General features: G+C 53.3%; 1 protein-coding gene across 1 annotated transcript in view; it reads left to right on the forward strand.

Moving 5' to 3' along the window:
- Nucleotides 1-22,714, forward strand: part of INTS4 (integrator complex subunit 4) — a 297,022-nt gene that overhangs the window by 64,358 nt on the left and 209,950 nt on the right. The window contains exon 3 of the mRNA XM_078658501.1: nucleotides 7,769-7,886. Coding sequence (XP_078514627.1) covers nucleotides 7,769-7,886 — 118 coding nt within the window. The remainder of the gene's footprint in view (nucleotides 1-7,768; nucleotides 7,887-22,714) is intronic.

Here is a 22,714-nt window from a genome sequence, read left to right on the forward strand (position 1 = left end):
CTTCCGAACACTTTAGGTCCCGGCGTGGGCCTACCGGGCGGTGACGCAGGACCGGACCCGCCGCCCCTACGACCCACCGGTGCCCACCTCACGCCCCAGACCTCCGACGGGAGGGATCCCACCTGTGCGGGGGCCTACTGGCTTGGGCCCTTCCAATAGCTGCCAGGCGTGGGCCTGCTGGACGGCCGGAAGGCCCACCATCCACCGCGCCATCTGCTGCGGTCATCACACGAGGAGACATCGGCCCGCCGCCTGCGCCCTGCGGCCTCCCCGCCCCCTGGCCTACCGGTGGAGGAGCACTCCGACGACGTGAGACACCTCCCAGCTGCAGTGACCCTCTGGACGGGAGGTATAAGGTGAGCTGCGCACTGCGACCTGGACTGCCAGCCTTCCCCTCCCCCGGACCCTGCATTTCCTGTGTGGTGGCCCTCGGCTGCTGTGGTCGACATCGCGGACTTGTTGGAAGGGGCCGTTGGCTCCAGCTGCCTGCCGGCTGCCTGCTGCCCACCATCCACCGGGACCCCCGCGCAGTCCGTGGATCCCTCTGCGACATCCAGCTCACGAGCCTCACGAGACTCTCTTCTTGCTAATACCGGGGCTCAGTTCTCCTGCCTGACGCCCAGACGCTCCCCCTGGGCCCGTACTGCTCCTCCTCCGGCCACATATAACCCCGCTTAGTGCATTGCCCTAACCCGGACAGTCTGGTTACCCCTACCATCAATCTCTCACTGGCTACTACGCACTCTGAGCGCCGCCCTTGCGACTCCCTCGCGACGGACAGCGGTCCCCGGACCAGCCCGCGGACCCCCCTGCTGAATCTCTGCGCCGGACCTCTCGCATTACCCAGGGCCGGCTCCGCATCACCCGCTGACCCTCACGGTTGGCCTCGCTTCGGTGGCTGGGCGATCACTCGGCGGCCCCGACGACGCCCGCTGGCCGAGCCCCTCACCCCGCTTGGGACATCATGACACAATCTACTCGCAAAGGTGGCCGGAATGTTGTGGATCTCATGCATAAGGCAGCGGCGAAGGGAGATAAGACCCAGCCACAGTCGTCCCCGAAGCCCCCCACGAGCCCTCAGACACCGGACGAGGACTCCGCTCCCATCACGAAGGCCTTCCTGGCCTCCCTTTTCAACACATTGCGAGAGGACTTCCAGACTTTGAAACAGGACATTGCCGGGGAACAGCGCGAACTCCGTCGTGACATTGATGGTCTGGGTGAGCGGGTTGCCTCTCTGGAGAACGCTGATCAATCCCGCAGCGGGGAGGTGGAGAGACTCCAGCAGGAAATCCTGCGACTTCAGGATCAGCAGGTGGATTTACAGTCGCACTCTGAAGATTTGGAGAACCGCTCCAGGCGGAATAACATACGGGTCAGGGGTGTTCCGTTGAAGGCTGAAAAAGACAATGTGACCAGCTATCTCCAAGACCTATTCAGGGACATCCTGGGTGAGCCGAGCGACTTTGAAATCCGAATCGACCGGGCTCACAGGGTAGGCATGGCACGCAGAGCACCTGCACCACCTCCGGACATTCTGGCGTTCCTCCCGGACTTTCCTCTGAAGGAACGCATCCTTGGAGAAGCCAGGAAAGCACAGCCCATTAGATTTCGAGAAGACCCTGTAGCCCTCTTTCAGGACCTCTCCAACATCACCTTACAAAAGCGTAAGTCCTTCCGGCCTGTGACGAACTTCCTGCGAGATGCCGAGATACCCTACTCCTGGGGTCACCCGTTCCGCCTGATCTTCAAATGGAACAGCTCCCTTCATCAACTCAGATCACTCCGTGACGCCTGTTCCCTCCTAGGGATAGACATGCCGGAAGGTTCCAACTCCAGAGACGCCTCTCCGTCCCGGTCACAGGAAGACCCATCTCGCCCTACAAGAGACGGCTGGCAGACAGTTCGCAGGAGGAGGACGCCGAGACCCATCCCAAAACCGGACCCAATCACGGTCGCCCAAGAACGTGAAGCTGCAGTACAGGAAGTGGCGGATAACACAGCACCCGATCAGTAGAACTTTGACCTTGTCGGGGGTGCGCTTTCACTCGCACGTAGCTTAACTGGGGGTTGGGCCGGGGAGCCGCCAATTGGGCTGCAGCCATGGTACCCCTTTCTTTGACTTTCTGCGGACCTGTGCCCTGCACGACTAGGCCCGAGACTTTTACCAGTTGTTGTTGGGGGGGTTGTTCTGGGAGGAGGAGGGGGGTTTGGGGGACAAGGGTTCAATACTTGGAGGGGGTTGGGAGGGTCCACTCTGTTGGGGTTAGGGTGGCCGAGGGGGGGAGGGAGTTGTGGGAGGGATCCAGTACGCCATGGGGCCTTTACACACACCACGGGCTCCCTATGTTTTACGTCGCTGCGCAGCGCCTTGCACTCATAATCCAGCTTGTTCCCTTGTGCCGTGGTGATGCCTGATACGATTAAAATCCTATCTCTTAACGTCAAGGGCCTTAACAATCCGATAAAACGTAGAGCTATCATCTCTTACTTGGAGAACTCTGAAGCCGACATCTGCTTACTACAGGAAACCCACCTCTTAGCTAAAGATTGGCATCGGTTGCGCTCCCGCGCCTTCCCGCAGCAATTTTTCTCCTCTCTCCCATCTAAGAAAGCCGGGGTGGCTATCCTCATATCTCGGCGCTTCAAGGGCAAGGTGGGGGCCAAGGTAGGGGAAATCAAAGGACGCCTTCTAGCCCACACTTTCCTAATAGGCGACACTGCATACACAATAGGATCCATCTACTCCCCCAACACAGGTCAAGAGCCCTTCTTAATCTCCGCGATCTCTGAAGCGCTTCAAGCTCCTCACACCCACATGCTACTCGGGGGGGACATCAACCTCGTCATGGATACCGACAGGGATAGATCGGGGCACCGCTACGGGGACACCGGGGCACTTTCGCAAAAAGGCGTTACCTGGCTGCATGATAGAGACATCTCGGACCTTTGGAGGCATACACACCCCCTCACAACGCAGTACACATTTTACTCACACGTACACCACACTTACGCGCGCATGGACCACTTCCTAGGATCATCAGGCCTCATTCCTCACATCGCCACAGCGTCAATTGTCCCGGCAGCCCTCTCCGACCATGCGGCATTGGAATTGTCACTCAACGTGCCCAGGTCGCCACGCACCCCGGGGTCGTGGAGGCTTAATGAAACCCTCCTACAGAAGCCGGCGGTAGCCCACCAGCTTCATAAATGCATATCAGATTACTTGGCCACCAACGACACCCCTGATGTATCGGTGTCGTCTTTGTGGGGGGCTTTGAAAGCTGTCGTCCGGGGGGAGTTGATAGCCATATCGGCCGCGGACGCTAAACTTCGCAGAGAGAAGAGAGGTGACCTCTCCGACAAGGTCTCGGAGCTGGAGAGAGCGCACAGCCGCACAGGCGCCCCAAGAATTTGGCGCCAACTTAAAGCCGCCCGGGCTCAACTAGCCAGCCTCGACACCGACCGAGCGGAATTTGCCGCTCTCCGCCTTCGCCACACATATTATGTGGGGGGCAATCGCACCGGCCGGCTTCTGGCCAGCGCCTTGAAAGCCAAACTTCAACGCTCCAAAATCACGACACTACTGGACGACGCCGGCGACGCCGTTACGGAGGACGTACAGATTGCTTCAGCCTTTCGGTCCTTCTACGCCTCTCTGTACAGCGCGGACAGGGCGTCACCGGCAGACATAGATACATATCTGCAATCTGCTGATATCACGCCGCTATGCCCGGCAAGCACGGAAGCCCTGGATGCCCCTATCCGTGCCGACGAGATCCTCGCTGCTATTGCGCGCCTTCGCCCGCTTAAATCCCCGGGCCCTGACGGCTTCTCGGCAGGCTTTTATAAGTCCTTCGGCCAGGTCCTGGCGCCTATCCTCGCCAGGCTGTTTAACTCCTTTGAAGGCCCGAGTTCCATCCCACCCGATATGCTGGCAGCCGATATCGTGGTCCTGCCTAAGCCGGGCAAACCCCCGACGCATTGCTCCGCGTTCCGCCCCATCTCCCTGCTCAATCTGGATCTGAAGCTGTTTACGGGGGTGCTTGCGGCTCGTTTAGGTCCATGCCTTCCGGGCATCCTCGAACCGGACCAATCGGGCTTTGTCCCGAATCGCCAGTGCAGCGACAACACAAAAAGGTTCCTGCACCTCGTGGACAAGGCTCACTTTCAGGTATCGGATTCTGCCCTACTAGCCATCGATGCAGAGAAGGCCTTCGACCGTGTCGACTGGACCTACCTGCGGGCTGTGCTACGACGCTACCGCCTGGGCGACCGGTTTCAGGCCTGGATCGCGAGCTGCTATCACCGTCCCTTGGCCCGTGTCCGGTTGGGTGGCCTCAAATCAGAACCCTTCGAGATACAGAGGGGTACCCGCCAAGGATGCCCTCTCTCGCCTACTATTCGCCCTGTACGTGGAACCCTTGGCGCAAAAAATTCGGGACAACCCTCACATTACAGGGATGTCTTTCGGCAACGAACCCCACGTGCTGGGATTGTACGCGGACGACATAATCGCCGCATTGGACCGTCCGTCCAGCTCCATACCGGCGTTCCTGGCGGAGCTGGAGCAATTCGGCGCGGTGTCCGGTTTCAAAGTTAACCAGGGGAAATCCTAGATCCTGCCCCTGGGACGCCATGCCCTTCCCAACAGCCCGCCGCCTACCTTCGGCTGCAAATTACGGTCCACTGCTCGGCTTCCGTACCTGGGGATCACCCTGACCTCTTCCACGATCTCGACGGTCAATCATAACTATTCTTCTTTAACATCCCAGATCAGGGCCGACTTCGCGCGCTGGTCGAAGCAACCCCTCTCCCTGCTTGGCAGGATCGCGGCGGTGAAGATGTCGGTCCTACCCAAGATATTGTACATTTTTCAGACCCTCCCGATATCCCCGCCTCCGGGAATGCTAGCTGACCTCCAACACGACATTCACCAGTTTGTGTGGGAGAAGAAACGCGCCAGACTACATAGACGAGTTGCGCACAGGACCGTGGACGAGGGCGGCCTTGGGATCCCGAATCTATTGCAATATTTCCAGGCCTCGCAAATTCGATACCTGGTAGAATGGTACCGACCCGAGTCAGAGAAGAGGTGGCTTTTTCAGGATAGGGCAATGGCTCAGACCTCTTTGTGGAAGGTACCATTTCTTGCTCGCCAGCACAGACCGCGCTATCTCCTCCGCTCCCCTATTACTCGGACCACTATGGCAACCTGGGACATGGTGGCGGTCAAACGGGGCCTCACGACCTTCCCGTCTCCACTTACCCCTCTCTTTGATAATCCCGCATTCACACCTGGCACGGACGCTCGAGCTTTCCTGCAATGGCGCGATACGCCTTGCCGATCGGCCGGCCACCTCTTTGATCTGGAGGGTTTTCTCTCTCTCGCTGACGTTTCGCAAGCCTACGGGGTGGATAAACCACGCATGTTTCAATATTTCCAAATTCGCCACTGGCTCTTGCACCCGGAAGTTGCCCCCTTGGTCGGCCGGCAAATGACACCGTTCGAACGATGGCTTGTGTCCAAAGACTCAGATAAACATCTTGTCTCAGACCTTTATCGGATGCTCACCCCTGCTGCCGACCCTGCTAAAACTGCTGGCCAGAGACGATGGGAAACCGAACTCGGGAGAACTCTTTCCTCATTAGAATGGAACCACATACACTATAGAGCCGCCCACACCACCCGCAATACCAAAGCTAGGGAATCGGCGATAAAACTGGCGATCTATTGGCACTTAACCCCAGCGAGACTCAACCAGGGTAACCCTACCCGAAGTGCGCTGTGTTGGAGGGGCTGTGGCGGCCGGGGCACGCTGACTCACCTCCTATGGGAATGTCCCGCCCTGCAGGAATATTGGAAGGCCGTCTTGGACGACATTGATTCCACATTCGACACTGAAATCCCACGCTTCCCAGCTTACACAATCCTAGGGCTCCCTAATGCGCTTATGTTCCCCTTGAGATCAGCTCGCGGCAAACAGATGGGCATCGCTATGCAGGCGGCGTCCCAACACATCCTGTCGCTCTGGGGCTCCACCGCCTCTCCCACCCACACAGGCTGGTTGCATAAGTTGTGGTTCACGTTAGGCATGGAACGGATTCAGGCCACGCTCACACACACGCCTGACTCATTCCGAACCACTTGGCAACCGCTCCTGACGTTACTCTCCAGGGAATTCCATGAAATCACTTGCCCAAAGTACCTTCGCATCCCACGCCTTACGGAGTGCATGGTGGACCGCGAGCGACCGCAGGCACCCTGATACACTTGGACTGACTATAACGCATACGATCACTACGGAAGAATGGCGTACTGGTAGGGGCGGGGGGAGGGTGTTTGAGTTGGATGTTGGGGGGGGGGCGGGGTTTTTGTTTTTTAAGGCTGGCCTTTTTGATTGCTGCTCCACTTAGGGGCTCTTCTCGATCCCCGGGCAGCGCCTCGCCATCTGGGCATGTTCACCCTGCTCACTTAATGCTTCTAAGAGAAGACGTGTTTGTCTGTCTCGCTTGCCTTTCTTGCCTGCTGATTGTCTATTGCCATGCCATGCCTGTTTCTTCTGTTTCAAAACTCAATAAACATACTTTGACACTAAAAACAGATAAAGCATAGGTAAGATGGATACAGTAAAAACAGGTTGTACACATTTGGCAGACTCTTGGACTGTAGTGCACATAACAATAAATATACGTATTTCATAAATTTCTTTCCCCGTTTTGATACAACGAAACAAACCATAGTTCAGGGAGTGGCAGTAAAACAAAGAGTAAAGTACACAGGTATTTGCTACATCAGAGAGGCGCGCCCCTTATACGTCTGTGATAATCGAGATCATTCTAGACTTCCTAGTGGTCCTTTAGTAGCATTGTGGTCCTCCAATTCCGATTCTGACCAAACCGTCCCTTGCACTTTGTTGTGGTGGTGACCACAATCCCTTTGTCCTCATCACAGAGGCTCAACAGGGCACTTATTCTCCTGTTGTCCTCTTTTCTATCTTTGTGTAATGGCTTTTGACCCATGTTAGAATTTAGGACATTATAGGTAGCTGGAATTACGAATACCATATGTAATCTCCTCATGAAATTCCTACAATTACAAGTTAAGTCCTGTGAAATAAAGAATACGTTTTTCAGACTGGTGTATCACACAGAATTCCCGATTTCATGTTGTTTAACACGGACATTTGCAACCTTTTCTGGGCTTGTGGTAAATATCTGCAGGGGCTTCTGTGTGGAATGGAGGGGTGTGGTGTGATGTGTGGGTGGGTGGGTGGGCAGGGGTAAGATTGGTGGAGAAAGGGAAGTGAAAACTAGCAGTGGGGAGGATTTCATGCTCACGGTGACCCTTGCCTTGGCTGAGGGTCTGACAGGGGCTGTGAACCAGGTCTCAGCTGCAATGTAGCCCTTTACAAGTTTTTTTTTATAGGTCGGATTTTTATCTGGTAAAATTGTGCCCAGAGTTTCTGCACCCAGTAAATCCAAATGTGGGAACACCATACCTCAGATTATAGTGCCACATGAGAATTCCATTCTGCAATATTTGTAATAATGATTTAAATGTTTTCATGGCGATCTGGTATTCAGAGTGTCCAGGGGAGTCCAAATGATAAATAATGTCAATGTAGCAGACCATAAAACTGCAGCATCTCCATGGATTAATACATCTTGCTTAAGTGCATCTGCCTTATTAACTGTTTAAGTGCTTGAATGTTGATGTTTAAACACTGAACTTATGTAGCGATGTCATCTTGATTTTGTGTTTTAGGAGAATGATAATTCAGTGAGGTTAAAGATTGCATCGTTGCTGGGCCTTTTATCGCAGACTATAGGATTTACACCAGACTCCATTGTGGATGATGTTATCGGCACACTTCAAAATGAAAGTAAGTTGTTACTGGAAGAATTGGGCCCAAAGTCTTATCATTCTTGACAGTCCGATCTGTTGGCGACTGTTTTACAGAGTTGCGTGTAAGGTAAAGAATAGAAAATAGAGAGCCTTAATTATCAGATTCCAGGAGATCTCTTTGTGAGAAAGTGGCTCCATATATACTAGACTAGAATGAAGTACAGTGTGTATAGAGCCCACCAACCTCAGAGGTTAAAGTCAGATCTAACCTTACTCTCCAAAGTGATAGCTTGGTCGAGCAGTAAAGCAGTACCAGAGGATTTGTTGTACACACCCAGTCAGCAAAAGGTTTCACACACTCAAGGACTGAACTCCAGGCCAATTGTTTTTGTATCCACAGATATAGGTGTTTTATTTTTAGAACCAACAGTTATAAAAATATACTTTTCTTGTTATGAGTTCTCTCATGTAATTACTTTGCAAAGAGGCAATAAGCTTTGTGAACACAATAGATACAGGGGTTGCAGTAGGCAACACAATTCTAAACACTAAAGCATTGAGCATACGTGGAAATTATGTCACATCGTCCATCCATGGAGCAACTGTTGCTGAGATGAACTAGTAGGCTATACTGGTCCATGTATTGTGAGGCACAGAGTAGAATGTGTATCCAGGATTAGAGGCATGTTGCAGACACCAGGTGTCTTTAAGTATATAAGCGTCACAAAGGTCTTGGAGTAACTCTATTGTACGGGGCTTGGCACTGGGTACTGTGGCTGTGGTGTGTATTAATGTGTCTAGAATCATGTTGCAGTCACCCCCCATAATATGGGATCAGTATCCATGTGCCCCAGTAGAGACCAAAGGTTTTGGAAGAAGTCCGGGGAGTCATAATTTGGGGCATAGACATTAACACTGACAGTGTTCTGGCTACAATGGAAAAACTGCCTCTGTCGTTGTGAAAACTGGCAGAGGGCTGAAAAGGGAGACTCGTGTATTAAGGTGCATACCCCTCTAGAGTAGGTACTATAACTCGAAGTATCTGTAGGGACCCCAGGTGGATGCAAAGGTAGAGGAGGTCCTAGGAGGGAGATGTCTCCTGTAAGAAGGCAATTTTTGGGCCATACCGAGTAAGGTAATGTAGTACTTACTTGCCTTATCAAGGGTTGTTTAGGCCGCTAATGTTCACAAGAGGAACTTTAGTTTGTCTACTATGTGTGGATATAATCGTGCAAAGTGTATGTTGTACATGGGTTTTGACCAATTGTATTGGCTCCTTCCTGTGAGGCAAAGCCAGAAACATAAACAGAGAACATAACTGCAATCTCCCCCACCTACACAAGGCGCTAAACTGCCTAGCGAAATGCCAGAACTTGTAACTAATAAAAACATTAACCGCAACAATTTCCAATGCTGTGTACACCTTAGCGGGTGAACAACAGTGCAGCAGACCAGCCCCATTTTCAAGTGTGTCTTTGCTGTGTCATGCAGCCCAGTGGCTGGTGAGTAGATGTTCATCCAAGGCCCTGGGGGAGCCCGCACAGCAGCGATCTGCAACACAAACTTCAGACAAACAGAGCGTGCCAAGCAGGCTATGTCTCAGAGATTCAGTTAGTAGGGCAGAGGGGCACGAACAGCCCAGGTGTATAGATGATGGGCCCGCTCCGCTTAATACTATGGGTGTGGCCTAGATTGCTGGCACATAACCAGGAACAGCCGGGAAGCGGGGATGGCGGTTCGAGGCCGCAGGTAGGCGTGGAGGATGCAGACCAAGCTTCAGGGCCAGGCCCCTCCCGAGCATGCCCAGCAGGTTCTCTGGTCTGGGAAAGACATGGCTTGGTAGTTCGGACTGGACTGTTCCCATGAGGCACAGGGTCAGAGCTGATTTGCATATAGCCAGTGTCTAACCCAGGGTGGTGTGGAGTGCAAAAAAACGATGGATTTAGGCCCAGATCCTTGTACTGGGGTGAATGTATGACATTGTTCTACATTCTGTCCATCAACTGTGTTTTTTGCAATTTTCACCCCGAGTGGGCTGGGTATGCTCAGACGTGAGTCCCAGGCTCTCCACACCACTGGAGTCAAGCTATCCAGGCTGAATGAAGGCTGATAGCCAGAAACCGGTCCTTGGATGCTTGATTCCGGTCTGGGAAAGACATGGCTTGGTAGTTCGGACTGGACTGTTCCCATGAGGCACAGGGTCAGAGCTGATTTGCATATAGCCAGTGTCTAACCCAGGGTGGTGTGGAGTGCAAAAAAACGATGGATTTAGGCCCAGATCCTTGTACTGGGGTGAATGTATGACATTGTTCTACATTCTGTCCATCAACTGTGTTTTTTGCAATTTTCACCCCGAGTGGGCTGGGTATGCTCAGACGTGAGTCCCAGGCTCTCCACACCACTGGAGTCAAGCTATCCAGGCTGAATGAAGGCTGATAGCCAGAAACCGGTCCTTGGATGCTTGATTCCGGTCTGGGAAAGACATGGCTTGGTAGTTCGGACTGGACTGTTCCCATGAGGCACAGGGTCAGAGCTGATTTGCATATAGCCAGTGTCTAACCCAGGGTGGTGTGGAGTGCAAAAAAACGATGGATTTAGGCCCAGATCCTTGTACTGGGGTGAATGTATGACATTGTTCTACATTCTGTCCATCAACTGTGTTTATTGCAATTTTCACCCGAGTGGGCTGGGTATGCTCAGACGTGAGTCCCAGGCTCTCCACACCACTGGAGTCAAGCTATCCAGGCTGAATGAAGGCTGATAGCCAGAAACCGGTCCTTGGATGCTTGATTCCGGTCTGGGAAAGACATGGCTTGGTAGTTCGGACTGGACTGTTCCCATGAGGCACAGGGTCAGAGCTGATTTGCATATAGCCAGTGTCTAACCCAAGGTGATGTGGAGTGCAAAAAAACGATGGATTTAGGCCCAGATCCTTGTACTGGGGTGAATGTATGACATTGTTCTACATTCTGTCCATCAACTGTGTTTTTTGCAGCAGGTTCTCAGGGCACAGGACCTGCACTGCGGGTCAAAACAGGTGCTTGTTGCAGCAGTCGTGTCTGATTCTCCAACGGCAGGGGTTTAGGTGGGGGGGGGGGGGGGTGTTGGGATAGTGAAAACGGCATGTGCAGCCCAGCGGGGCTCGGCAGCCCCGGACCTCAGGCTCCCTCGTGGCCCGTGTCTATACTGCTGACTCCACACAGGCCCCAGCAATTCAGGTAGGATGGCGGAGGGGCTTGGCCTACTCAGACACGCGTATGATGGACCTCTTCAGCTCAGCACCATGGGTGTGGCCCCAGTGGCAGGCGCCTTACCTGGATCAGCCGGAGTGCAAAGACCGTGTTGTGAGTCTGACGGCTAATGTGGGGATGCAGACCGTGCCTATAGGCTGGGCCCCACTCAAGCTTGCCCAGTAGTGCTTCAGGCCACAGGGCCCACCCTAATGATGAGAGCGCTCGCCAGATCCGATCCTTCAAAACCGGGGTGGCAGTCACGATGGTGAGTGCGGCGTGGGTGGCCCAGCAGGGCTTGGCATCCCCAAACCTTAGGCTCACCGCGCGGCCTCTTGTCACAGCGGGGAAACCAGTCCGCCAATCACACACGTTGATGCGCCGTTCCCTAGGTGGTTACACAACCAGAATCATGCCATCTCGTGCTATGCACGGTAGAATATACAAGTCTATAGTCTATATTCCCGATGGCCATCGATGAGGGAGATGACCCATAATCTAAAAATAGGGTGCCGTATTCGCCGGAGATTCACTGCCAAGTGGCCATCTTGGTCGCTGGCGTGGCCACACCTCCCACATGTATCATTGTTTAATTAATCCAGTCTAAGGAGCAAACAAAAGGGCTTTTTCCCCAGCACTCTTGAAACGCTGCAACAACCTGTGGGTGGATTAAACTCGGCACTTACCCTATAGCCACCCAATAGAAGGAAATGGCCAATGAGTAATGTTTATTTCTAGAGGGGAGTTACAACATACTGGATTTTGTGTGCCTTCCCTTTTTTTTAGTTTCCGAGACCTATTCAGATTGATTTGGTTAAGAATTTTTGCAACTATAGAGGCAGGCTGTATATAATGAATAGAACAAATGGTATGAGTGATTAAAAACTATGTCCAGTGAAAAATGTATAATTTCAGTGTGATTGATACATATATGGTACTTAAATTAATCCCTACAGTACTACAGTTTTTTTGCCTTTTACTGTTTTTACCCAGGAGATGTGTGTTTAGATGGGCACACCCCTTTATATCTTCGGGTTCATTTAGGCGCAGTTGTTGCAGGCCCTGGAGTCGTGCTCCTACCCAAGGTACTATAAGCAGACTTCGTGGGGGTCTCTGTTTGTGACAGTCCCTACACGGTTTGAAACCAGTCTTCTTTTGGGGTGACATTTTCCCTCACCTTGGTTAAATATGGACAAAATTACTTGTCTGAAAGACCAAGGAGAAGCTCCAGATCTGCGATTGAAGGTGAAGAAAGAAAAGAACTGACTTCCGAGCACATGGGTGGTTCCTATAGGCGTTTCCACTCGTCACTTCTGGAGTGGAACACCATTGGCACTGAGTCACATGACCCCATCAAGTAGCAACTGCTTTAAAGTTTCATGATCCAGTCTGACATCTGGGTAAATACATTTCCTAGGTGACGTGTCTGCGGCTCGATAGAGTATCCACCAGAAAGATCCTTACCGAACGTAACTTGTTCTCTTGATCTCTTCTTCTCAAGAAGGGCTGTACAATTTGATTCTATGACATGAAAAATTACATTAAATCAATGTCAGACCTTCGTTGTGTGGTGTACGTTTACAAGCCCTCTGGTGAGCTAGGCTGTTCAAAATCATGAATTCTTCAACCAATGTGGGAATTCATCAAATCTGCACAATAAATAAATTATGCTTTGAAATATACAAGATGGCTTTAACTGTTTAGGAAATGTAATACATCAGTACAAATTTAGCAGTTCAGTTTTCTAGCAACTTCCAAATATAAGGCTCACATATTGTCATTTTAACAAATAGAAGGACTTCACATTATGACTGTCCTAGATGTAAACAGCTTGTTCAGCAACTGTTGTAGCAGGGAATACTTTGATCTTTAATTTAGTCCATATCACATGTTTGAGATGTCTTTTGACCATAAATTCAATGCCCTTAGTTAACAGCTGGGCTGTATGTCATCTGCCTAACTGATATATGAATATCCAGACCAAAAAATAAACAGCAAATCAGCAAAATCTGATCATTTTTTCTCCTTTCAAAAATAAACTTTAAAAATCAAATTTAGAAGAAATAATGTAAAATATGTTTGTGTTGTCTAAATAATTTGTGCTTGCGGAACACAATAGAAGAAATTCTATGTTAAAAAGTAATGCAGAGAATGTTACCCAAATTTTTGTTCAACTAAGGTCTTAACACTAACAAATGGCTAGTATTTTTCTCTTAGAAATCCCCACTTGGTATGCAAAGTGATCCAAAGCACAACAATCTCCTCTATCTGAAAGAGACAGTTAGTTATAGATTCCTTACCTTTAGAAATTATCCCCAGGTGTCAGACTGGATCCGAAGATTTTTTTCCTTAGCAGTACCCTTGTGTGTTGATAGGTGGCGTCGGTCGACTCCGCGTCCGATGTTGGCGTCATGGTCGCCGGGATAACGTTGCCCCTGCGCACGGTCAGTTCTTTCTTTTACTGCGCCAGCCTAGTGCAGATCTGGAGAGAGCTTGCCCCTCAGTCACTTTTTGACTAAACTATTTTTCTCTTTTGTTGATTTCTTTTTTCGACTCATCGACTCCTGGTGTGCGAAGGGATGTCCCCTCGTCGGACCGGCTTCAAGCCCTGATAGGTCTGTCACAAGCTGATGTCTGTGACGGACCCGAACCTCGTGTGGCTCTGGTGTCTGGAGCACGACCACGACCTGAAGTCGTGCTCTGACCATGAATCCGAAGTCTTTGCAGGAGCCGTCCCGAAAGCCTTTGGAGGCCTGGCAGTCGGCTCCGCGTCTATCTCGGTCTTGCTCGAGGGGACGGTCTCGAGACCATTCGCGGAGCCACCACACGTCCTAAAAGTCTTCGCACTCCTCATGTAAGTCGAAGCACAAGAAGAAGGTGAAGAAACACCGTTGCTCTTTGCCTTCTTTCCGTCGGTCGGCTGACACCACGCAGGACCTGTAGAGTCGTCGCTGTAAGGCTCAGTCTCCGGTGCCCCATTCAGGGCTGACTCCGCGCCTCTCTCGTTTCCGGGAGCCGGGGGGGTCTCCTGGCCAGCTTTGGCCACCACCGCATCTTTGGACAGCCCGCCTCTGCTGGTGCGCCTTTGGGCCCCGCGGAGTCGGTCAGGGGTTCTGGGCCTTCGATGCCAGTGGCTCCATCCCCGGCAAGCCCCTGTGGATCCAGACCTGGATCCTGATCACTGCCGGTCGACCTTCCCTGGCGCCAATTCCGGTGACAACACCCCTGGCGTCAGCCGTGCCTCTGGCTGACACCATCCCCGTCCTCACCCCCGAGATGGACCCAGAGCCGGACCGCCGTTGGATCCGATGCCAGAGGGTACTTTTGCTCCCTTGTTCTTCCCAGGTGTTCCCTATCGCCCTGATGATGGTGATGAGGACTGAGACGGGTCGCTGGACCCTTTGCAGACCAGCTGGAGAAACCAAACAGGAGAGAGGAATAGGGTGACAGCAGTGGTATGGACACTTCCCAGACCTTGGCATGCCTTCTCCCCCTACCGTGCTACGGAGGAGGCAGCGTCCTATGCAGTGGTGGTGCGTAGGGCAGCTGAGGCCTTGGGCCTGTAGCTCCCTACAGTGGCAGTCAGGACTAATATCCTGACAGAGGTGTTTCAACCTGGGCAACTTCCTCAGAACCCCTCTTGCCCTTCAATGAAGCTCTCACTGACATCCTTCTGGGCACTTGGTCCAAGCTCAGCACAGGGGCTCCTGTGAAACGGACGATTGCCCGCCACCACTGCCCGGCTCCGGGCGATCCCATTTTCCTCACCCAACACCCTTCCTCTGAGAGCTTGATTGTCTAAGCTTCTTCTTCCAAGGTTGCATTCCCTTCTGCTGCTCCAGACAGGGAATCCAAGATGCTGGATTATTTTGGGAAGCACATGTTCTCTTCCTCCAGCTTGGCACTGCGGTCTGTGAATACCGCGTGCATCTTGGGCCGATACTCCCATACAATCTGGGAAATGTTGCGCAAATCCTGCCTCATTGCCTTGAGGAGGCCTGGACTGTTCTCTCCCAAGCCGTGGCAGACCGAAGAGACGCAGCAAAATTCATGATTCTCTGTGGACTGGATACCACCACTTACTGGGCAGAACGATTGCCACGTCGGTAGCCGTTCGGTGCTACGCCTGGTTGAGGACTTCTGGCTTTTCGAGTTATGTTCAAGCAAACTTGCTGGACTTGCCCTTCGATGGCTGTTGCTTTTTTGGTGACAAGGCAGACTCGGTGCTGGAGCGCGTTAAGGATTCTCAAGCTACGTCCAGATCCTTAGGCCTTGCAGCGTCCTCCGGTCAACCTCAGTCTGCCTTTCGCCCCTTTTGTGGGTACGGAAGGGGCACCCTACTACCTCCGGCCCAGTCTAGCCACCGGTCCACGCATGCTGCCCAGCCTCTGAGTGGCCCGGACTATGGACCCAGCGAAGCAGGCCTGAGAGCCAGCGGGCAGGCCAGTCCACCCTTTCTCCCTATGCAGAAGCATCCAAACCCTTTTAGTCTGACCTTTCAGGCCCATCAGCGGCCAGTGGGTGGCAGGATTCTTCATCACCTCCCCCACTGGCAATCCATCACATCAGACGGGTGGGTTTTGCAGATAGTCTGAAGGATCTACTCCCTCCCCTTCCGAACTACCCCTCCCTCCATGCCACCGTCTCTCGATTGCATGTCGGAGCATCATTTGGCGCTTCTCCGCCAGGAAGTTTCATGTCTCTTGACCAAGGGAGCTATCAAAAGGGTTCCTGCACCAGAAGTAGGACATGGTTGCGATTCCTGCTACTTTCTGGTGCCCAAGAAGGACAAGGGCCTGCTTCCTATCCTAGACCTCAGGGGCCTCGACCGCTTCCTCCAGAAGATGAAGTTCAAAATACTCATGTTGGCTTAGGTCCTGTTGCCCTCGACCCTGGAGACTGGATGGTGGCGTTGGACTTGCAGGACGCCAATTTTCACATCCCCGTCCTGCCAGCCCTTAGATGCTATGTACGGTTCAGGGAAAGCCACAAGCATTTTCAGTTCACCGTGCTCCCCTCTAGCCTTACCAGTGCCCCTCTGGTGTTCACGAAAGTGATGGCGGTGGTCGCAGCTCATCTGCTCAGATCAGGGGTTCCAGTCTTCCCCTATCTCAACGACTGGCTTTTGAAGGCGGGCTTGCCCCAGGCTGTCGTTTCCCAACTCCAGACTACGGTGGACCTTCGGCATTCGCTGGGGTTCACTATCACCGTCCCGAAGTCACACCTGACTCCCTCTCAGTCTCTACTTTTCATCGGGGCTGTTCTGGACACAGTGCAGGTTCGGGCCTATCCTCCTGAAAAGCGAGTCCAGGATATTCGGGCTATGATACCGAGGTTTCAGCCTCTATCCTGGATTTTGTTGATAATGACATTGAGACTGCTGGGCCTCCTGCATCCTGCTGGTGGATCATGCCAGGTGGCATATGCGAGCTCTGCAGTGGGACCTGAAATTCCATTGGGTGCAGCATCAGGAGAATCTTTCCGACTACGTCCAGATCTCGGAGGGAACTGCGCAACAACTGCAGTTGTGGTTAACAAACCAGGATTGGGTCAGAGGCAGATCCCCCTCCCTCCCCCAAACAATCCTCACGGTGGTGACCAATGCATCACTTCTGGGATGGTGCCGCCACCTGGGAGAGGCGGAGATCAGAGGAGTCCGATCTCCGATAAGTCTAGACTCCATATCAACCTGTTGGAGCTCAGGGCGAATCGTATGACACTGAAGGCATTCCTTCCCTCCCTCAAGGGGAAGGTAGTGCAGGTGTGCACAGACAACACCACCGCCATGTGGTACTCCAACAAACAGGGCGGGGTGGGGTCGTGGACCTTATGTCAAGGGGATCTTTGCCTTTGGGCATGGCTGGAACATCAGGGCATATCCTTGGTGGTTCAACACCTGGCAGGTCGGAGGAACTCCTTTGTCTGTGCCTGGTGGATCACAAATGGCATCTTCACTCTTAGGTGGTCTAAGGTCTCTTTCAGCAGTGGAGAGAGCTTTGGTTAGATCAGTTCGCCACTGAAGAGAACGCGCAATGTCAGCAGTTATGTGCGTTGGAATTTCCAAGGCGGCACTCGCTCGGTGACGCTTTTCTGCCTGTACCACTTCTGCCCCAAGTGCTGCAGAAGATAAGCGCGACCGGGCCCAAGTCATTTTTTTTTTTTTTACTTTCTTTTTATTAACATTGCTCACAGACTCGCAGTATACATCACAGTATTCAATATTCTTAAAATCTTTGGCAATTCATAGTACAATCAAGGGCAAATCATACATTCTCAAGTCCACATCACCCCTGTCGCTCCTCTCCCTCCCTCCCCCCCCGATACTTCCGCCAGGGCCCCCAGATCCTCCTCCATTTCTTCTCACTTCCCCTGGCCTTGTAAACGGTTTCCTCCGCCCATTGACTCCAGTCTAAATCTCGTCGCCACTGGTCCCATCGTGGTGCCTCCTGTGCCCCCTAGCTCCTGGCTACGTTCCTTTTAGTCACCCCGGCCACTAGGGCCAGCCAGATCTCGTTGTACTTCAACCAATCCGTCGGGCCTTTGATCATTAATAATAACCATCGTGGCTCCACCGGGACTGGCGAACCCACGACCATCTCCATAGTGTGCGCCACCCTGGTCCAGAAAGGAACCACATTCGGACAGTCCCAAAGGATATGAAAGAATGACCCCTTTTCCTGACAGCCCCTCGCACACAGAGGAGACAGGCTCCTGCCCCATGAGAACAGGCACGTACGCGGGTAGTACACCCAGTGCAGGATTTTGAACTGGACCAGCCTAAACCAGACCTTCTAAGGTACCAATATCAGCTTCCCATTTCGCCCGCAACGACCGCAGAGGGTCAGGCATGTTATTGATTAATTTCCGGTAGATGGTTGCCATGGGCTTCTCCAAGATGGGATCTAGCAGGAGCCTGTCCTCCATCGGCGAATACTCCGGAATTGAGGTCCCCAGTGGGATGTGAGCACGCAAGGCGTGGGAAAGACGCAGGTAATGGTAGCGCTGTGAGTCATGCATTTGGTATTCTTTTTTAAGGAACTCGAAGGATCTGAGGCCCCCCCTTCCAAATATCCCCCAGATATTCAATTCCAATCAGCTTCCAACCCTTAAAGCCAGTGAGCCTCTTCACCTCCTTCAGCTGGTCCCCGAACCAGAGCGGGGTCCTGCCGGTTATAGTGTCCGTCCATCCCAGAAATTTGTTTGCCTCTCTCCAGCACTGCAGCACCACCCCGTATGCGAGGGCAAGCCCCTCTGAGGTTTTCGTGAATACAGGAGGGGTTCGCAGTTACCATCCGGCATGGCATACCTGTCCACCCTATAGGCTGGCTTCGAGGCCTTCGCATAGACCCAGTCATTGATGACCTGGAGTAGGGACGCCCAGTAGTACAAGCGCACGTCCGGAAGGGCCAACCCTCAGTCGTACACCCCCTCGTGAGCTTACCAAGCGCTATTCTCGGGTTACCCCCGTCCCACAGCAATGTCCGTAGGGCCTGGGATATACGCTTAAACACCCCGTCTGGCACTGGGTATGGTGAGTTTTGTAGGATATAGAGGAGGCGTGGCAACGCCAGCATTTGAAAGAGCGCCGCTCGCCCCATCAGTGTGAGAGGCAGGGAGCGCCAATGAGCGACATTCGACTCCAGCCGAGCCAGGTCCGGCTCCAGGTTTTTGGCAAAGAACTCTGCCCTGTCCAGAGTGACATACACACTAAGGTATTTAAATCCCCCGGTAACCACTAGGGCCGGGCATCGCGACGGGACCCATGGGGGGCACCCGAGAGGGGATATATCAAGGATTTAGGCCAATTAATTCTGTAACCAGAGTAACTTCCAAATAACTCAAAGAGGTGAAGTGCCTGCGCCATAGAATGATAGGGCCTGGCCATGTAAAGGACTATATCATCGGCGTATGAAGATATACACTCCTCCCAATCATCCGTGAGCGCCAACCCCCAAAATGACCGCTCTCTCCGAATCCAATGGCCCAAAGGCTCAAGTGCCAGGGCGAATAGGAGCTGGGAAAGGGGGCACCCCTTCCTTGTACCCCGCCCCAGAGGGAACAACCGAGACGTAACTCTGTTCACTCTCACCCTTGCCACGGGCCTCTCATACAACAGACGCACCCAGCTGCAAAAAAACGGCCCAAAACCCAGCCGCTGCAGGACCATAAACAGATACGGCCATTCAATACTGTCGAAGGCCATTGAGGCGTCCAGTGCCATCAAGGCCGTTTGGGTATCTCCCACATCCTCAGTCATGTACAACACCCCATAGAGACGCCTCAATTTGTGGCGGGTACTGCTATGAGGCATAAATCCCGACTGGTCGACATGCACCAAGTAAGGCAGGACGGCGAGAAGACGCGTCGCCAAGGCTTTGGCCAAGACCTTGGCCTCAACGTTGATAAGTGAGATGGGGCGGTATGAAGAACAATGGTCCACCGGTTTCCCGGCCTTATGGATGACCACAATCGCGGCCTCCCGCTGATCCGCTGGGAGCACCCCCTTCTGCCTTGCCTCGAGGAACATGCGCCGCATGGGATCTATCACGACGCTGGCTTGTCGTTTGTAAATTTCGTCCGGGGACCCGTTGGGCCCCTGCGCCGTCCCAGCCTGGAGCGTGTTAAGGGCTTTGCCCAGCTCCAGGACCTTGAGGTCCGCATCTAGGCTGTCGATCTGCTCCTAAAACAACGTGGGGAGCGCAAAGTCCCGAAGGAACTCCTCGCAGTCTGGTTCGGACCTGGTACACACCGGAGTGTACACAGCCTCATAATAGGAAGCGAAGGCCAATGCTATGTTAACGCCCGCCGATACCAGGCTTCCCGCCTCAGTCCTCACCTCCGCAACCCAGTAATGCTCTCGATCTCTTCGTTGCAGCCAAGCTTGCAGTTTCATGCTTTTATCCCCAGCATCATATATACGGTGTTGCACGGCCAAAGAATAGTCCTGTGCCTCACCCTCGGCCAATGAACTAAGTTCCCGCTGTTTGAGGGCAAGCATGTGGCTGTGCTCCGCCGATGGGACCCCCCCACCTCCCTTTCCAATGCCTATACCTCCCTCTCCAACTGCGCCATCTGCAGCGCTTCTTCCTTCTTCTGCGCCCCTATCAGCGCCTGAACTTGGCCACTCAAAACGGCCTTGAAAGCTTCCCACAGGATGACCTGGGAATCGACCGAGCCACGATTTTCTTTGAAATACAACTTGGAGCCCTCCTTCATTTTGTCTGCTATGGAGTAGTTTTTGAGGCGCCAAGCGTCTATCCGTGGGAAGGCCGCCCTTACGGTCGCCACCCCTTGAAGAGTGATGCCGACCGGAGAATGATCCGATATCCCCCGGGCCAAGATACAGGAATCCAAAAAGTCTGCTAACTGGTCCACCCTAGCGAAAATGTGGTCTATTCTAGAGAAGGTCCCGTGCCGAGCAGAATAAAAAGTGTACTGCCTCTGTGTAGGGTGATGTGCTCGCCATAAGTCGCAGAGGCCTAGTGCTGAGGCGAAACCTCGCAGGCCAGCCTCCCCCCGAGGACCCAGCCTCTCCCCGAGCAATCCAGGACTGTGTCCATTACCGAGTTAGTGTCCCCCCCCCCCAATATCATAGTGCCCTGTGGTAGATCCGCCAGAAGGGGCTTTCGTAAAGGACGGGGCATGCAACCCAGGGGGAATATGACAAGAACTAAGCGCTAGCGTGCGACTCTCCCATCTAACCGCCACCAAACAACCTGAGTCCTCCTCCCATTTACCAGTTACAATCAGCGGGAGCGCTGTGCGGACGAGAATCCCAACCCCCCTGGATCCCGATGTGAACCCGGAGTGGGCCAACAGCTTGTAACCGAACCTGTCCAGCGCCCTGCATGTATTGCCTCACAAGTGAGTCTCCTGGAGGAGAACTACATCGGGACCATGGCGCTTCATGTACTGCAGGACCAGTGTACGCTTCACTTTATTGCCCAACCCATTGACATTCTTTGACCAAATTCTTAACCGTGCCTGAATACCCATTGAAGTACTGCATCCCAGCGTGTGCCAGATCCCCTTCGAACCACTGCTTGTTGCTGAGTGCAAACCTATATGCCTGCGAGAATAAAACACTGTGAGCCAAACTAAACCTTCCCACAACTCCCCTACCCTCCCCCCAATCCGCACCCCCCTCCCTGCCTCCCTGCTAGGTGTGCCCCAAACCTCCCACCACTGAAGCATGCAGAGTGCCTGTTGCCCCTTCAACCCTGTATCCACCAACTGACGGAACGTGAACCTGCCTCCGCAGAAGAAGTCATACTGGTACGACGGAGACCACACCCCATGGAGAGAACTCTTAGCCAAACCCCCTCCCTACACCCTCCTCCCGGACCCAATGCGACCATTCAGAAAAGCCAGGCACACCGTACGGGCCCAAACCTTCCCCCCAGCGAGGAGCCAGCAGACCCGGAGACTCCCATCAGCCCCCTTCAAAAACCAGGGCCCAAGAGGTGCACCAATTCCCCTTCTTTCTTATTACCACAGTGACTCTTGTCTACCCCACTCCCACCGCCACTTGATCGGTGACTGTCCCGATTGCTGAGGCTCTCCAGTTTGACTGTCACTGAGCCGGGTCTCCTGACCCACACGCCCATGCAGGAGGCGCCGCAACCCTCTCTGGCGGCCAACTGTCCGCCAGCCCTCCAAGCAGTCACCTGCCTCCGTTGGTGAGTCGAAGAAAAAGGGCTTCTCCCCGTCGGAATCTTGAGGCGCGCTGGGTACAGCATCATGTATTTACTGCCTTGCTCCCTGAGAGCCCTCTTGACCCCTTCAAAGGAGCGGCTCTGGCGCTGGACATTAAGCGTAAAGTCCGGGGGAAAATGAATTGTGGCGTTGTCCAGATGGAGATCCCCTGACACACTAGAGGCCTGCAGGATAGCGTCTCGGTCCCTGTAATTCAAAATACGGGCAATGATGGTACGCGGAGGGGCTCCCTTCTTGGGCTTGCCCCCCAGCGTGCGGTGCGCTCTTTCAAATGAGAAGAAGTTTGACAGACGCTTCGGCTGGAGGTGCTTGATTATGAGATCCTCCACAAACCAGTCCGTGGACAGGCCCTCCATGCCCTCCGGCACTCCCACGATTCGGATGTTATTACGCCTCGCCAGGCCTTCCTGATCCTCCAGGCAGGCGGCCATATCGTCTTGGTTCTTCATGAGCTTAGCAACCTGCTCCTCGAGTCGCTTAGTTTTGGACTGCAGGCTGCAAACCCCACACTCCATCTCCGTGACCTTGTCCGACATTTTGCCCAAGTCTGCCGATATTAGATTAACCTCCTCAGTCACCGAATCAAGCTTGGGTTCCATGGTGCCCCTCATCTCTTTGATGGCGCCACGCATCTCCATGATGGCCATCATAATGTCTTTTAACGAAGGGTCTGCCTCGCCAGTTGCACCTTTGCTTCGCTGGCTCCTTCCTGGTGGATCGTCCTCCCTCCCCACACTGACTGTGTACCTGTCAATCTGATTGACCTGTCCCTGCGTGAGGGGGCTATTACGGCCCATGGTCCTGGATTCCACCTCAGTCCGAGCCGCCGCCCACTGCGCCGCTCCTGTTGACAGCACTCCAGACACTCACCAGAAAGCGACCACAGCTACAGTGCTCTACAAGGCACCTGCCAGATGTT

This window comes from Lissotriton helveticus, chromosome 8, assembly GCF_964261635.1.
Source record: "Lissotriton helveticus chromosome 8, aLisHel1.1, whole genome shotgun sequence".
In the NCBI taxonomy this organism is placed as follows: Eukaryota; Metazoa; Chordata; class Amphibia; order Caudata; family Salamandridae; genus Lissotriton; species Lissotriton helveticus.